General features: G+C 38.5%; 1 protein-coding gene across 7 annotated transcripts in view; it reads left to right on the forward strand.

Moving 5' to 3' along the window:
- RIMKLB (ribosomal modification protein rimK like family member B) overlaps positions 1-18,274 on the forward strand; it is a 78,286-nt gene that overhangs the window by 42,831 nt on the left and 17,181 nt on the right. For 3 of the 7 annotated variants that reach the window (XM_026867719.1, XM_026867718.1, XM_026867721.1), the window contains 2 exons: positions 1,032-1,235; positions 2,675-4,564. In XM_026867719.1, coding sequence (XP_026723520.1) covers positions 1,032-1,235; positions 2,675-3,138 — 668 coding nt within the window. In that variant the 3' untranslated portion in view covers positions 3,139-4,564. Of the gene's footprint in view, positions 1-1,031; positions 1,236-2,674; positions 4,565-7,660; positions 7,842-9,554; positions 9,714-14,461; positions 14,653-15,240; positions 15,310-15,562; positions 15,749-18,274 lie in introns of those variants that run through there. The other 4 variants (XR_003400342.1, XR_003400344.1, XR_003400343.1 and 1 more) reach the window with 4 other exon arrangements.

Raw genomic sequence — 18,274 nt, forward strand, 5'->3', positions numbered from 1 at the left:
CCCCAAAAAAAAAAAGTGCAGCCTTATTGCAAAACATAAATTTAATATGACACATAAGAGTCCTTAAGAAAGGGGAGGAGGAGTTGGGAAATGTATCTAAAGATGGAAAGGGATGTCATCTTATGAGACTAGAAATGAGATGAAAAGTGGTAGAGTCTGTTTCAGGAGTGGCTTTCATCAGTATTAGTTAAAATTGGAACAGAACAAAAATGTCTTTGGTGTGCTCTAGAACTGAAGGGGAACGAAATAACATGTTTTAGGTTAAAAAACCTGAAGTCCTTAAGATGTTTGCTTGCAGAAAAGCTAGTGATTTCTGAAGAGTTTTTTTCAGAATTTTAGTACATTCCATCTATTCTATGTCCTGTGGAATCTTCTGCTAAATTATCTTGGATACTGTGGAGCCTAGTGTTTTCCTCTGAAGGTAGTTGTTCCACTGTGAAGCCTTGTTCTGGAGTTGTGAGCTCTTGTAAGTATTGGGAAGAGCAGCTCTCAGCAACTTCCCAGAAGAGAAGTGGTTGGTTCTGCAGTCGCACACTAGCGACTTCAGAGTTTTTAGCTGACTGGTGTTTAACAGTTCCATGTCATTGGTTCCCATGTGTCAAAGCTGTAGGCTGCGGGTCCAGTCCTCTTGGATGAACAAAACTGTGTTATTAATTAAATATTTGCTGCTCTTTATTTCTTCCTTTTTTTTCTCTTGTTAAGGACTTTTACCAAAAGGAGTTGAAATTACAATACCACATTCTTTATCTAAGGCTGCTTTCTTTTATTTTTCTTTTATGGGTTTTGTTTTGTTTTTTTTTTTACTCCTCATATGGCTTCTCATCTCTGTCAGTACTTGAACTCTTAGAGGCACTGAAGCAGTAGAACACTGATGTCCACAGAAGAATTTGTAAATTGGTATAAGCCACAGATGGGACCTGTGAGAACGAGTAGCATGCTAGTCAGAGGTTTTACTTTTATGCACTGAATCATTGAGACAGCTCAAATCTGGTAGCTTCTTCCAATCTTCCAATGTTCTTTTCTTCATACAGGTAAAGCTGTGTTCCTGGCGCGAGACAAGCACCATTTGGCAGACCTAAGCCATTTGATTCGTCACGATGCCCCTTACTTATTTCAAAAATACGTTAAAGAGTCCCATGGAAAGGATGTACGTGTCATCGTAGTAGGAGGCCGTGTGGTGGGCACCATGCTCCGCTGCTCAACAGATGGGAGGATGCAGAGTAACTGCTCACTTGGTAGGAAAAGCATTGTTCATAGTTTTGATCAGAATCTTTCAATCCAGTTGAAAAATCACAAACCCAACTGAAAGAAGCTGCAGGTTTTATTTTGTTTTAATTGTGCTTACTGTTGGGGGTTTACAGAGGAAGCACAGGAGTGAGGATTAAGTGAGATGTGTGTGAGGGAGAGACAATCTCTGCCCAAGGTATTAGGTAGGTAGGATGGATGACAAGGAGGGGAAAATTCTAGGAACACAGACAGGGAAACTGATGTGGTAGTGACAGTGTCATGCTAAAGCCATGATAATCATACTGTTTAGAGGAACAGATAAAGAAGGAAGACAGAAAACTAGACTGAGGAAGGTGGAGGAGACAGCCAGTTGGCAAGAGGGTAGAAGAGGGTGTTGAGGAAGGAAGCTGTTGAAGGCAATAAACAGTAGGATCGCATTGTGCAGCTGCTGTGCTGCCTTAAGTCTGTCAGGTTCCACACTGCAACCTTTTCCCAAAATATCATGTCTGGGAGGAAGAGGAAGGTTACTGCATCGCTTACAGCATACTCAGAACTGAGTTTCTGCATCGCTCTCAGTGTAAGATGAGAGTTTCTGAGGGTAGAAGGAAGAAGCAGGGTTGAGGTTGCCTAGCTGAAACTGTACTGAACCTGATCAGGAGTGGGATAAAACATGTTCATGTGTAGTACAGTTTTGGTTGGTCAAAATGCCCAAAACGTGTGACAGGTTTTAGGTACTACTTGATGCTGAGGAAATACAGCCTGAAAGAATCTTCTGCTAATTTTTTTTGGGTTATTGTTTGGGGTTTTTTTAAACTTACGTATTGTGATGGATGTAGTCTGAGTTGGTTAATACTTAGATGATGGGCTGTAAACTGGACCAGCTGAGGTTCAGATACAAATGTTCCCTAATTCTTGCTTTAGAGACAGTAACCTATGATAGCACACTGAGAGGGACATGATAATGTCTTAACCTCTGTCCCCCTCAATTATGTCTGTTGGGTGTGTAGTCTTATCAGGAACACTTGGTTTAATTTTGCTGAAATATTTCTTGTGATAACCTACAAATATATATGGAAAGCCTTTACCTTAGAAGGAACAAGTGTGTTTTGTTAGGCCATCTTTTTAATATCCCAGGATCATAAAAATGTATGATAACCTTCTTGACTGAAAAGTCAGCACTTAACTGTTTGGTTTTTGTTATTTGTTTGTTTTTTTTGTTTGTTGGGTTTTTTTTTTAAACGAGTCAGAATCTTTTCAAGTCCTGCTGTGGCTTCAGGTTCATTAGTAGTCACTGTGGAAAGAAGGTTGTTTTCTGAGTTGTCGGCAGTATCCTTGCAGGCTGGCTTTGGGCTTTCCCAACTAAAAAGCACCAACCACTTGAGAAAGGATGTCAGTCACCTGTGGCCAGACTACAGACAGCAGGGTTTTTTTTTTTCTCTCTTTCCAGGTGGCGTAGGGATGATGTGCTCACTGAGTGAACAAGGCAAGCAGTTGGCAGTCCAAGTGTCAAACATCCTGGGGATGGACGTGTGCGGCATTGACCTACTGATGAAGGACGACGGTTCATTCTACGTCTGCGAGGCCAATGCAAATGTAGGTTTCATTGCCTTTGACAAGGCTTGTAATCTAGATGTAGCTGGTATCATAGCGGACTATGCCGCTTCTCTCCTTACCCCCGGTCGCTTGACGCGGCGCATGTCCTTGCTCTCTGTGGTGTCCACGGCAAGCGAGACTAGCGAGCCAGAGCTGGGCCCTCCAGCTAGTGCCGCTGTCGACAATATGAGTGCTAGCTCCAGCTCTGTCGACAGCGACCCTGAGACCACGGAGAGAGAGTTGCTCACCAAGCTCCCGGGGGCTCTATTCAACATGAACCAGCTATTAGCCAATGAGATCAAACTTCTTGTGGAGTGATGCCACGTGTAAATAGATGACCAACAGAACTCTCTCTTGTAAATTTTTTTTTTAAAACCAACTTGCAATGCTGTTTATCAGAGAAGCTCAGAGGAATGAGGAAATGGCAGGGGTGGGGAGGGGGGTGGGGGGGTCAATCAAGAGAGCAAAAGGCACATGTGCTGTGATTGCTGCCCCTACTTTTTTGCAGAACATAAAATTGTTTTCATTCTTCAGCATCAGTTTTCTAATGAAGATGCTCAGTTCACAACCCAAATGGGAATTTTATTTGGATGCTGCTTTGTTCCCCAGATGTATTGCAGTTCATGTGTGTTCACAGGCAAGCACTAAAGCATGATTCACACTTGAAGATTTTCAGAAAGCTGTCTGTTCAGCTCTCTAGAAACTTCTGTGAATTACTGCACCAGTTAAGTCTCTTCTACCTCTGTAAGGCTTGATCCTGTAAATTGCTGAGTGCCTCAAATCCTCAATGTGAGTTGAAGGTGTTAAATACCAAGTATATCAAAGTTCCTGGATACCTGCTGTTCCTACTGTTGTAGATGGAAGCTGTAAGTTCAGGATCCTTTTAAAGTCATCACTTTCTGACATTGCAGGATATGGCCTTTCAAATGATGAGGCTGAGAATTGTCAGTTGACTTAATGTGAGCTTTCTGTATAAATCTGTAATTTGTGCCATCTTGGTATTAATTGGCAGCTTTGTATCTATAAATCTTTATAAAGCTTTTGAAGGAGGATTTTAGTACTTGTGTTTTTCTCATTTCAAATCCTGATTTTGGAAGGTACGTAGGGGAATTGGTCATACTCTATTGGTGGCAGAAGTGGCACGTTTTAGCTATTTTTTGCATGATTGAAGGAGATAAACAGCACTGTAGTGTTTGGTATACAAAATGTTTAATCCAATGTGAAAAAGAATTACACTAGTTTAAAGCAAACGTGCATCGACTTGTATTTGTTAGTGTTTTAGTCTTTTTGAGAGAGATCTGCAATGTTAATGTTCCTTTTTCTTTAATACATACTAGTCCAACACTCCCTTCTCTATGCCTGCATCTTTAACAGTGGCCAAAGTGAAAACACTGCAGACTATTTGTTAAGAAAACACTGAGTTAAAAGCCTGTACATTGGTGGGGTGGGTTTTTTTTGTTTTGTTTTTATTTTTTGCCTTTTTTGAGGGGGGAAACATGGTAAGGTGTGGAGGAGGGAAGAGTTGGTTAAAAGTGATTAGACATCTAGAGGTACTTTAGAATAAAGCTGCAGTTCATACAATACTTACCAGGCTTACTTTTTCCCCACTGATCATAAAAGCTGATGTTGGCAGAAATCCAAAGAGTATAAAACTGGGGAGAAATAATCGATTCTTAGCTTTGGGAAACATGCAGCAGATTTAAAAAAGAAAAATAAAAAAAAAAAAAGAAAAAAGGACAAAAAAGAAGAGAGCTCAGTCAGAATTAAGGAAAAAAAAAGATATAACCTAGGTCCACAAACAATTAACAGATTGATCCTGGACCCTTACGTGTGTGTGGTGTGAGTGCACACACTTGTGTGTGTTTGTGTGTGTGCATTTGCTTTGCTTTATTTCCTTTCGGGTTTTGGCTGTTTAGCTCCTAATTTTTTTCCAGGCTGCCTGATTTTCCTTAGTCCTTCTGGCTGTGCATTTTCTCATTAGCCTTGAGCTGTTTTGGAAAACAGATAGCCAAAATAGCTACCCATTTTTCAGTCCCTACCTTTCCCCTCCTTTTCCTCCTTCTTCTCCTCCCTTTTCATTCCTTTCTCATTCTCTGGGTTCATAAAGCCCTGGAACTATAGATATATATATATATATATATATATAAAGATAAGCCTCTTTTTTTAAAAACAAAAAGTAAAATGTTTACAATTGAAAAATAATCTTGTGAAAATAGGGTTTGTTTGGAGGGGGGTTGTGTGTGTGCAATGCTGCTGTTTTCTGGATACTTTAATGGAGCATGTCCCATGTACCCTCTGAGGCTCTGCACTGCCCACCTCTGTGGCCCTTCCTCACCTCTCTGCTGCTCTGCTGTTTTATCTTCACTTGGACCTTAAACACAACTCACGGACACTATGCAGAGGAGTCTTCAAGAGGCAATAAACAGAACAGTATTAACCTGCTTTATGGAGGTTTGATCATGCTTCTTTGTACAGTTTGGTTTTTTTATTTTAAAAGGAATGTAATAAAATGGCTTTTTTTTTGTAGAATTAAATATTATTATTAAAATCAAGTGAAAGGTTGACTGTTGGTGTTAAGCAGCAGAGTGGACCAGCTGGTCCAGCAAGAAAAGGAACTTCAGCAGTAAAGGTATTTTCAAATCGTTCCTCCTGAGCCTTCAAGTGCACAGGTTATACCTGAAGAATATAAAGGTCTTTAACTTCCATGAAGAGCCACAGAACCACAGAACATGAAAGAAACCTAATTTTCTAGTCACTGAGCAGTAAAGCCTCTCTTCCAGGGACTCTTCTCCCCTTGCTTGTTTATCTAAGGGGAATTTGGGTGGTGGTGTGGGTTTTTTTTGTTGGGTTTGTTTTTTGTTGTGTTGGTTGTTTTTTTTTTTTTTTTTTTTTACTGGTAGGTGCCTGCACTCCTTGAGAGGCTGATAGTGTCAGTCCTTCCCTTTTCAACTGTGGCACACATTGACCACGTGGAATAACAGCAGGGAGTAAACGTGTTAGTTGGTATAGTGGGACCTCTGTATTGCTATCACAGGAAGCATCTGTTAAAGGAAAGAGCTGGTAACTGAACATTCTGGACTATTTTTTGAGTCTCCATAGTATTTTGTGGCTCACAAGAACTTTACATTCCTATCACCCTTTCAGAATGTCCAGGTTACACCTTACAGTAGTAAAATTTGTGAAGTAAACATTAAGATTTTTTTGAAAGACAAACAGATTTGAGAGATTTACAGTTTGGCTCCTTTGGGATAAGATGCTCTTCTGTGGCTGGTGCTTCCATTGCTAGTTTGAGATACGTCTATGCATAGTGGTCAGGGAGGGACACAGGATTTAAAACATCATGTACCATTGTTTGGACACTGGGTGTTGATATGGCATGAAAACCTTGCTTGAGGGTTCACTGGTACAAAGGGGCACACTTGTCTCGTGTATTTACTCCCTACTTACCCATTGCTCCTGAAATAGTGACATGTATAGAATGGGTTGGGGGTGCGAGGGGATATCTTGTTTTTACTTAAAGGGAAAAAAACCCACCGACAAATCTAGCCTGTGATAACCAGGCAGGGTTTCCCATTGAAGGTGAACTTCACAGATGTCAGCTTTATACACTGTATTTCCTTCAGTTCCATATGCTGAAAAACACATGCTAAACTTTCATACAGTTGCACTAACACTATCTCCGTATGTTGGTTTAGAAGCATGTGCTGAAAAAATGGTCAACATAGTGCTGGATCACAATAGTGCTAATACAGCTGATGGTGATACAACTATTTTTTGTATATTGTAATGTTTGAAAGAGCCAGTTAGAAACTCTTGTTTGCAAGGATTTCCTTAAACTACATCTGATGAAATTTTGTTATTTGTAACCCTGGAGATTTTCTTCTGTTCAACTTACCGTGTTTATAATTGATGTCTTCCTATGTCAATGTATGAATTGTATCTTAAGCCTTGTATTTAATGCTTTAATGTTGTTTTATAAAATCTTTTCTTGGAATGATCCAACACCTCATCCGTAACACATTGTCAATGCTTGATGCATATCCGGACTGTTAATGTTTTTGTTCTGAGCTTATGGTTGCTCTTGGAGTGTTTTCTCCCACTTCATGTGCTATCTCTCATGTGTGATACTTGCTCAGGAAATAACCTCTGGAACATCTGTGTATGTCAGACGCAAAGGAGATGCTTCTTCAGATGTTATACTGGACTTCAAAATCCAACAAATGAAACCAGTGACGTTTGCTAAATATTTTCTCCCCCTTATTGCAAATATCTGTCAGTTAAATACATAAGGGACCTTAAGGGCTTAGAGAGACTTTGAAAACAAATCACCTGCACAGTATCTTTCTCATGGCTCACTCTTTTTGAGAAGGTTTATGGGCTTTATGGCTGGTGTGAGACACAAGACCCACTCCTGTTCTCTCTATGGAATAGTAGGTGCTCGGACAGGTAACTTCTGTTGCTACTGTCTTTTTTCATTTTTAATTTTTTCACTGTTCTAGGAATTGTTTTAAACTGAACACTACAGGATTTATAACCAGATGTTTGCTGCCTTTTTCTTTGTTTTATTTCTTTAAGTCTTTCTTAACCTTTGAGGGTGACTTTTGGAGCATTCTGATGGTGGATCTTGGCCTGCTGTTGGATGGCTCCAAGCCTCATATACTTCCAGTTTGAGTTGAAAAGTTTTTGGGTTTTTTATTTGTTTAAACCAATGACACAAATTAAATGCTTGAATTTCGGGTGGGATTTGTTGCTCTATTTTGTGTGACTTATTCTCCCTTTTTTTACAGAAATGTGTTCTAACAGTTCACACTTTGTTACTGTTCTTTGCAAAACTTTTCAGGAGCCAAAAAAGTCAAACAATCCAGAGAAAACCTTCCCTTCTCCCCTTTCCGATGGCAAGAGTGAGAACTTATGAAAAGTCCTTGAGAATGTTCCTTCCTAAACTTTTCCCCCCAGTAATGCAAGCGGGTAAAATGGTAAATGCAGCAGTTTGGTGACATCCAAAACCGACCTGTTGTCAGGTAAATTGACTTTTTTCTGCTCTTACTGTAACCTTCGTAAGTTTGCTAACTTGTCTGCTTTCCTTTCTTCCCATCAGTTCAGTTTGATGAAACTTCTTGAATGATTTCTTTAACAGTGATCCTTAGAGAAAATCGTACTTCCTTATTTCCCCTCCTTATACATGTTGACCTTTAAGAAAACTGTCATTGTCCTTTGCTTTACTCAGATGAGACAAAAGTGAGTCCCCTCATGTAAGTATATGAGGGATAGTTTTGTAATACGTTAATTCCACCTCCTCTATCACATCAAGGTAGTTTGCCTTCAAGTGTACTCTTTTAGCTTAGGTTTTTGAAAGGTATAATGCTTTTCATTTGCCAGGTGAACATAAAATATAACTGCATCAATTAGGAGTTGATAGGTATGAAAAACTAGTCCTAAGAATGTTAAATTAAATCTGTTAAAATTCAATAGAGCAGGATCCTGTAAAGAGGACAAATGGGAGAGTGTGTGCTAAAGAAAAAGAATGTGGGGCTGACTGTTTCTGTTTGTGGATGATGGGGTGACACATTTATGTTGCCCTTACAGCTATATCTAAGTATTTGTACATTTTATCCTTCTCTGGTAATTCCCTCCCTTAATCTCAAACCACTTAAAAGTGCTGGGAACTCAATATTTTTTTTACTTCATCTGTGGAGGAGAATCTGTATTTTACTCAGAGGTAAATATCAGACAATTGGAATGCCATTCAGAGTGGAAGAATATGAGCCTTCAGATAGGCTTCCAAGTTTCCTGATGCAGTTATTTTATTTCCCATGACATCTGTAAAGAATTAGCACTTGTTTCAGACTTCTTCTTTCTGTGTACATTAATAACTCTTCTGTATCATCATAAAATAGTCTACTTTTCATATTCTCAATTTATATTTTCCTGAAACACAGCAAGTTTCTCAGCAATAGCATAAATTGCAGCTTCAAATTAAGGTGGGAGGGAATAATTTTAGAGCCAAATTTTGCTCTCAATTACACTGAGATAAAGCTGGAATCGCTCTGTGAAAGTCAGTGGAGTGATATCCAATTTCACTGGTATAATTGAGTGTATAATTTGTGTCTTTAATTTTACTTGCAAGATAATTTTACAGACCTGTTATACTTATGTTTCCAATGCTTTTTCCTTTCAGACACACCCACTTCTTGCGTCTCAGCACTGGGCAGGCCTATTCCTTTATTTGTGTATATTTTTGTGCATCAGCTGCTATAGGACACGGGTGTAACACTTTCAGGCATGTGGTTGGGTGTCTTTTTGGTGGAGAGATTTGTGGGTTTGTAATAATGTCTAAAAAATTTTCTTTTCCTCAAATTTGTCGAACAAATTCATGTTGGCTCACAGTTTTGCATCTCTAACCTGATTTTACATACTTTATGTGAAGATTTTATTGAAAGACAGACGGTACTAGTTCTTTGCAGTGTCTACAAGTGATCTTTGGTGGGAAGAGTTGGTCAAAATTTACTGCATTCTCCAGAAGTTTAACATTGCTTGAAAGGTGGTTTAACAGATCATGCTCTTTATGGAATGGCTTTCAGATCCTTATGTTGATCTTGGTTGTGCCCAGTGCTTTGCCTAGTGTATGGGGAAATGTTGTAGAACTTGAATAAGCCATGACATCTTAGACAAAGGATGATGATTATGTCCATGCTGAACAAGAACTTCTTCTGTATGCCCTTCTGCTGCAACAGAGTAATAAAACTGGTAGGTGGCAGCAGCAGCAGCAGAAGAAACTCATGTGACTGTGACCTGAGAAACCTCCGGTACTGGGAGAAATGGATTGCAAAATATTAACTGGAGTAAGGGGGACGGAGGAGAGAGGCAGAGTCCCTGAACTGTCCCTTTGAATGGTGAGTCTAATTTACAGAATTCTAACCATCAAAAGACTAGCTGTAGTACAGTAGACACATTGATCTATATGATTTGGTGTTTGGTTACCTGATGTCCTAATTCTGATTCAACATTCCACTTTCTCCACTGCCTCTGTAAGGCACAGTATGTGCCTTAAAAAAAAATCAAACTTCACCAAAATTGCCACATCTTAAAAGAGTACTGGAAAATAAGGCTGGAAGGAATTTATCTAGTCCATCCATTTCTCTGCTCCACAGTAAGATCAGTTATGCCATTGGTGACATGTTTGTTTTAACCTGCTTTAAAAACCAAGGAATAGATGAGGAAGATTCTGCAGTCATTACCTATAGGATTTTATTTTATGAAGGTAAAAAACATTCTTACTGTCAGCCAGTGGTCAACTTCATGGGCTGAGAGCCCATTGGCTTTTTTTTGCTACTTCCTTTTTTGCCCACCTGCTATCTAATGCTACTTTTGGGGTGATTCTCTTATGTACTTCTCGTACATATAGGTCTCTTCTTGAAATGTTCTTGAATATTTTACCACAGTGCTACTTGATGGTAACTGAAATTACATGTGGATATACATATATTTTACCATTTCACATCAAATATTGGTTCCCTTGAATCTGAAGCCTGGTACCCCTTTGAGTGTGAAGAACTTCTGGTATTGCTGACATGCATTGTTTTTGTGCAAGAAGCATAGTTTACAAATGCATATAGTAAGCAACCAGCTTCATGCTGTAATGATGCTTTAAAAAACTCAGAAGTTTCATGTGGTGCATGATGGTTACTCGAGATTTAGGGACAACAGCAGGGATTCACCTATAACAAATAAATAGGTTTGACATTAATCATAAATAAATCATATCCTTAAATCAGTCTAATTTTCTATGGTAGGGTGCCGTGGTGCACATTTGTTCAAATGAATCTAGGTGAATTTTTCAAAATTCTGGTATGAAGTTTCCTAGATATGAAAAGCCTCTTTGAGACTTTCTCCTCTGTTTCTGAATCCTGGCCTCTCTTTGATTAGTTTAACCAGTCATATCAGTAAATCCAAACTGATACGTATAAAAGATAAATTGCTTTTTGGGTTTGTAGAAGTCACTAGCCCATTACAATATAATGAAGAGTATTTAAGGCCTTCTTATTAATTGAGATGCTCATATGTCTTTACATAACACTTAAGAAAAAATTGTTTCTACGTAACATTAAAAGATTTTTGTGTAAGGGGAAGATAAGAAAAGGAATACAGGAAAAAAATAAAAGCTCAAAATGTTCTCAGACACCCAAATGCTATCAGTCCCAACTTTGAAGTATTAAGTAAAAACTCTGAACCAGGAAAAGCCAAAAACCAGGTCCATTATTCTCTTCTGTGACTCTTACATAGGTATTAATTACTGTGTAATGGTATTTACAGAGTACTATTTAGATTACATGATAGATGCCTTAGAAACATCATGATAGTAAAGGACAGTATTCTTCATGGAGACTTCATATATCTCCGGATAGAAAAAATATTCAAAATAGCAAGTTAAAAGAAAGTGGGAAATGCAAGGTATGTAGTGTTTCTGACTTAATGGCCAACAACTAGTAACTTCAACCATGTCTTCAGTTATCTAGACCAGAGGTGTCTCAAACTTTTTGATTGCACAGACCTATCAGTAAAAAACATTTTGAGTATGCACCCCAGTATATGTTTATTTAAAGTTATATACATATATTACTATGTACATTATAAAACATACACAGAAACAGAAGTTAAAAAACGATGAGGTAAAGATTAAATTAATACTGTTTTGAAACATTTATTTAATTGTATTTATTAATGGTGCAAAAGAGATATTCTTCCTGCAGCCTTATGGATTGTCTTGTGTACCCCCTGCGGAATGTGCACTCTGCTTTGGAGAACACTGATCTAGACATCATCAAAGAATTATAGTTGTACACATCATTAGTATGTTCCATCATAACAATACCTCCATTTTAAGTAAGTCTCCTACCAGAGATTAAAACGCTGACCTCTAGTAGGATGACTTCTCTTTCTGAAAAGAAAGTAAAAGAGAAGAGAACAGCAGGATGTGGAAGCACTAGTCTGACGTAGGGGAGGTTTGAATCTGAATCAGTTGGAAATGGGGAGAAATGTGTCCAAGTGGGTTGGGGGGAAAAAAAAATGTGGTCAGAATATGTACCAATATGCAGAACACAACAGGAGCTTTTATACTTTCATAAATGTTCTTAGCTCACTTACAGCTAAGTAGTAGTTGATAAATTCCGAATTCTGTTTCCTGTCATTACCTTGGGTAGTCACACTAAAATTGGGAACAACGTTTACATATGGGAACTAAGCTGGATCTGTGTTTTTGATACTCATGCAACTAGTCTCCAGTGCACATCAGGCACCATTTAGGATTCTGAATGACTGGTGTGCTTTTCTCAGTAGCTTCTCACTGTTCATACAGCCTTTGAAAATATTGTGTGGACCACAGGCTGGAAATCCCAGGAACTGAGTTGCTGCAAAGTGAAAGGAGATCAAACGTGCAAAGTGAAAACTACTTTGGATGGAGATTTGGAAAGAGCTTTGTTAAATATAGCGATGATCAAAGTCAATGTCTGAGATGAAGCTCATGGAGAAAGTTTTTTTTTTTTTTAATCCAGTCAGACTGGAGATGTGAAATAGATAAAGTGAGTTCTGTTAGTGGAGGCAAAGGAGTCTGAAGCATGTGTCAGTTCGTCAGCAGAGAGGGAGGTGAGGCAGTAAAACAGCTTTTGGTGATCTTGAGCACTCCCAGCTTTTTCTTGTATGGAGGAATCTCACCAGCCTTTCTGTATGTAATATATGCTAGGCATGCTAGCCTTTGGGGACTGTATTTCAAGGAAGAGGGCTGTTGATAAGGAAACTAGCTGTAGTACTTGCCTGGTTATGTGTCACTGTACTGAGTTTAGATGACTGTAATACTTGGGAAGAACAGTGGTTATCTGGCCCTGAACATGAGCCTATTCACTCAGATACACCTGTAACCTTTTGTTTCTCAGTGTAGTAAGGGATAGAAGAATAGAAATGTATGTGAGACTTTTTTTTTAATGAACAAGGGGACTATTCCAGGTGATTTAGTCAACTGTTCAGGAAAAATTTTTTGGGTGTAAAACAAGCAGGACTTTAGAGTACACTTCCAGATCCTCCACATTTTCACACTTGGCTGTCAATATAGAAGTTTTGTGTTTTTTTTTTTTCTTACTAGATATGACATAACAAAGTGTCCTCTGCAACTTTGATGTAGAGTTTTTAGGAAGGCAGAATATCTTCCATTCTTAGCCTAGACTTCCATGGGCAGGAAAGGTGTGGTATGTATGTGAAAGGAAGAATGGGTAGGTTCCTCACACTGACTGAAAAGCAGATGATGGATTAGGCTGATAGAAAAGTCAACATTTACATGGTACTTAGACAAGACATCTTCAAGGTATTTCTGCATCTCCCCTTTGTTTCATTTAGAAAGAGTACAAGTGTTACTAGAATATACAGAGTCTGCATAGTAATATGTCAGCGTGTTATGGTCTGCCAAGTGTGTGAGGGGGAAGGGCTCATAAAAGATTATGTGCATTTTTGTGTGTCTGCTAAGTCTACTTATTTGGAGGCAATTTGCTATCTGAAACTGCATATAGTACTGTGTCTTAGTGTAATTTTTGTTTGCTTGGAAGGAAATGTGTTTGGGGAGTTAAATATGTCATTCTTTTGTCCACTTCTATAGGAAGCAGAGTGGTTCAGGGAAGCAGTTGAAATGCATAGGAACTACACAACTAGTTATATCCAAAGTCTGTTGTCAGTTGAGTGGTCATTGATGTTGCTGAGGTGAAGGCTTTTTAGTCTATCTTTTAATAAGAGAAGATAAATACCCGAGAAAGGACTTTGAAGGTGTTATGTACATTGAATTACATTTTCTGTTGCCATTTCTTTTTGCTTTCAGAACTCTTTGATGTGCTTCTGTACATGTATCTTATTAAAAAAGCATTGGCTGCTGGTGCATAGGCTGAGGTCAGTTGAATAGGAGGAATAGTCATGGAATGTGCTCTACCTGAGAAGGGTCAGCTGTGCTAATCTGGGCCTTGACAAGATGAGGACAGAGAGTCAGAGTCTAACGTGGATTTTTGCTGGGTTGTATAGTTTTATCGTCATATATTTATATATATTTATATATATTTATATATATTTTTATATATATATATATAGAGAGAGAGAGAGAGAGAGAGAGAGAGAGAGAAGTAGCAGAAGTCTGTTAATAATATCGTGTGGGGCTGTCACTAGAAGTGCAGTTGCTTTTGATCAACAGTGAACTTTTAAATTTCCATTATCCATGTAATGCTTTGCATTTTCCTGAGTATAGGTACTGTATTATGTTTATCTGTGGTTTAATGTAATATGATCTGTACAGCTTTCCAAAGCAGGACTGACTTTTTGTTGTAGACAAATTGCAATATAATTGAGGTATTGTAATAGAGGAATGGAAAAGAAATGGAGTTTTATTAAAGATCATTGGAATTTTTTCAATAAAGTATTGTCATCAGAAAAAACTAATTTACCACATTCATGCATTTTCAGAGATGTGTGTTAAATTCCAGAATTTATAGGGATGATCCTTCTTGGACGAAATAGCATTTGTTGTTAGAGAGAGAGGCAAAATCCGTATTATATTAGCCAGTAACGCAGTTGTTGCTACCTCTTTGGCCAGTCACGCATTTTTTCTATGCAGATTTCCTGTTTATGGTGGAAGCAGTGATACTACTGCGCTTCCTTGATGCTTAGTTTATCTGTGTCGTAAAATACTTACATTTTGAGGAGAAAGGAGCTGGAGAGGTGACAACTGTACACAGTGTTACGTGGACTAAACAGGAAGGTGCCATGAAGCAGAGAGAGAAGACTAAGCAATAGCCCTATACACAGGTATCCTTTCAACTCTGTCTTGTCAATGGAGTGGGAGGCCAGGAGTCAAGATGACTGTTTCAGTTATACCATGATGAGGAATGGGAATGTTACATTGACTGTTTGTGCAACCATAAGTATGTCATATCTGCTGTTCACAAGAAGTGTAGTTTGCCCAAGGGTGCCTGTGCAGTTTCTCTTCCTCACTACTGCTGTGCAAAGCACTGTGTGCTAGTATTTATTCTCTGGATTTTGTCTGTTGAGTGGTATTGTGTATTAAGCCTGAAACTTGTATAGTATTTTATGAGTTTCAGGAGGAAATTTTGTATGCTTGTGTATCTATTTTCCCATCCATCTAACAAACACAAGGCCAGCAGAACACAAATGTTATGGTTCCTCTCCTTACCCATTTTTACAGCAGTGTATGGGAGGAGTAGAACAAATGTAATGTGATGTATGAATGCTTGTCAGTGCCCAAATGGAAATGTTTGTGTACCGGATGGCAAATACTGAAGCTTTGTCAGCAAGAGAACTAGGCAGAAAGAGGCTGCAGTTTGACTTTGCTTAAACTTTTACACCATTTTTCCTCCACATGAAATATTTCCACAGGAATGTAATGCTTGTGAAAGATGCTGGATCAACAATTGCAGAGATTGAACTCCTCCACCCACAGGAAAGGTAACAGGAACTACGTTTTACCTTTAGAACACAGCCTTCACTGCATCTCACTCCTTGACCTGGAAAGGCCTTTTCCAAGGTCAGAAGAGGGCTTTGGTACGCATGGCTCAGTCCTTGGTGCATCTCTAATGCAGCTATCAAGGAAGCCAGATTGATGCCGGTTACAGAGATCTTTTTTTATGATGTCTGCTTGAATTTCTGACATTTTTTTTTTTGAGAAAAGACTAACTTCTTCAATGATTTGTTTTTCTAGGTTTTTCTACGACAGCAGGAGGTCTTCTCTTCCCTCTTATGGGGACACTTATCTCTTGACAGTGCCCCCTTCACAGTGAAGGGAAGAAAGGATGGACCAACAGCAATGTGGAGTGGGGTGATACCTGCGCTTGGGGTTAACAGTCATAATGAACACTGTCCTACTCACAATAAGAAATGAATAAAAGACTTGAATTCTAAATCATGAGAGTGTGAGGTTCTTCTTATTATCTGCACCACCTTGCCTTTCTTGAAGTGCTGGTTAACTTCAGAAATCTGTTGATCTTGCAGCTTTGATAGAGCTAAGCCAGAAAAGTAAAACCTGTTTGATATTCTTCATCGTATTACCTTTTTTCCCCTCCAGTAATTTCATTCCAAAGACTTCTAAAATGTTTCATATTGACATGAATAATCTTCTCGAATGCCTTGGAAACCTCAGTATCAGGCCTTTGGTTTTATCCGTTATGTTATGAATTCACCTAAGTCACTGGGCATACAAGTCTCTTGAGTTTTAGAAGGAAAATCATACTATACTGATCATGCTATACTGATAGCTTTGGTGACTGCTAAGGAGAAACAGAACTGCAACTCTGTTAAACACTCTATCAGAGATTCTTTAAACTATTAGATAATGTCCTTCGGATTCTGAGGCCACAGTGTTATAGGGATGGTCACGTAAATTCTTACTATATATTATTTCTTAAGAGCGAATCTTTAAAACCGTAAGTTATAGATCTTGCACATATCTCTTGGTTTGTTGTTAGTGAAACACTTAAAGAGTTAGACATATACTGATGCTATTTCTATAATATGCCTATTTGAAATATGTATTTAAAAAGTGAAGCAAAAAAGGGAAGCAAGATACTGAGTTGCTACACTATCAGTAAGCACCTCTTATTCTTGACAAGGTAGAATGTTCAGTTTGTTTGTAATCTGTCCTTGAAATCCTGGTTAAATCTTTCAGAGATCTGTGATAATACATTATAAAGCTTGACCAAATTTAATTTGAAAAAACAAAGAATTGATGAAATTGAAGTAGAAAATGGAGTCAATTGTAAAACCTTTAGCCTTTAGGTAATTGCAAGAGGGAGCATAGGGAAATAAAAGGGTAGTGTCCCCTTGGATTTTAAATCTCAAACATACTTTTAAGTTAGATTGCATCACAGCAGGCTGAAAGCTAGCACAGTTTGAGTAAAATTAGTGTAATATACTTTGTGCAGAAAGTGCCCTTGATTAGAAGATGAATGAAGGAATCGGGTTCAAAGTGCTTTTTAGGCCAATAATTTAGCAAGGGTGAATCAATTGTTTTATTTTTATAAGCACTTAACGTGGCTGTCATCTATATGATGACTGAACCACCAATGTATTGTAGCAGTGAGAAAGGCAAAGAGCTTCATGTTCAAATGTTTCTAGAGTGGTATTCCAGAGAGGGAGAGATCCAGTGCTATTGTGCAAGGTTGAGCCATCACCTGTAAATCTGTAAACAGTTCTGATGGCTCAAGTTTGAATTGGAATTATTCTCACTGAGGCATGTCTTCTAGGATAATAGGTTCTACATTCTCTAATATTGTAACAAACAGTACAGGAACTTGCTTTGTGAAACCTGTTGGAAGAGAGGGCTGCTACTAAGAAGATTCCATGTGGTGATACGGATATTTTCATTCCTGTTTTCTGTATGCTTGTTATAGTTATTTACATGTTGGTGGAAACTAGGAGTGAGGCTGGTGCTCTGCAGCTATGCCTTTCCTCCAGGAGCTGCAATTTGTGGTTCACTGGTTTGCAAACGTGTATGTCAAAGCAGGCCTCTGGTATCGCTCTGATACCTCTGTCAGCAGGTAAAATGGCTGTCTCTGCAGGCTTGTGGCCATTTTCTCTCTTGTGGCTCAGTGCTTGGGAGTATGCCGATGCATACTCTAGTGCTTCCATAAGTGATTTTTTGTTGTTTTCTTTAATATTTAATGATATAAAAGTAGAATAGCTGAGAACCTTTTAAATTCCTTCTTAGTTTCATATATCCCATCTTGCTAAGCTAGTCCCAAGTCCTTATCTGTATTTCAGTTCTCTTTTATTTGCTTTGCAGATGTTCAGCAATGTTATCCCTGTTCTACAGCATAAAGTTCACAGATTTGCTCCTCCTGCCTTTGTAGTCCAGAATGCCTTTTTCTTTTTTTTTTTTTCCTTCTTCCAAATGTTCCTGCTTTCTTGTCATAAGAAAAGATCTGCTGCTGATTCTACTTTTAACGACTGGCCCTACTTGTTCTTGTCCTTGTCCCAGGCACCCTCTTATTAGCTTAAAGGTATTTCTTACTCAGTGTCTATTATAACTGTTCTTTGACATTTGTGTTAATTACCCTACAAGTGTGTTTTCCTTTTTTAGGGGGAGACAGGCAGGTTTTGTTACTATGCATTTTTTTTTTTCATATTTCACAGCTCCAAATTCATTAGAAGTTAAATAGAAGTTAAAAGAAGTTCATGAAAATAGAGATGCCTAGTTTCACTGTAATGTCTCGGTGAGTGAGAGTCAGCAAGTTGCAATATTGAGAAGATCAGTAGGTCCCGGTCTGTTGCACTCATTTATCTATCTTTGATGAGAGGGATTGGTCTCCTTGCAATCCATCTCTTCAGGTACTTCACTTAAAAGCTCTAATTAAGGAGCTGTGGTCAAGAATGCGTTAGTAACATGTTAAGTTTTAGTTTCCTTTTCCTTTTGTTC

The sequence above is a fragment of the Athene cunicularia genome, assembly GCF_003259725.1.
Source record: "Athene cunicularia isolate RWA chromosome 1 unlocalized genomic scaffold, athCun1 chr1_part2, whole genome shotgun sequence".
Taxonomy (NCBI): domain Eukaryota; kingdom Metazoa; phylum Chordata; class Aves; order Strigiformes; family Strigidae; genus Athene; species Athene cunicularia.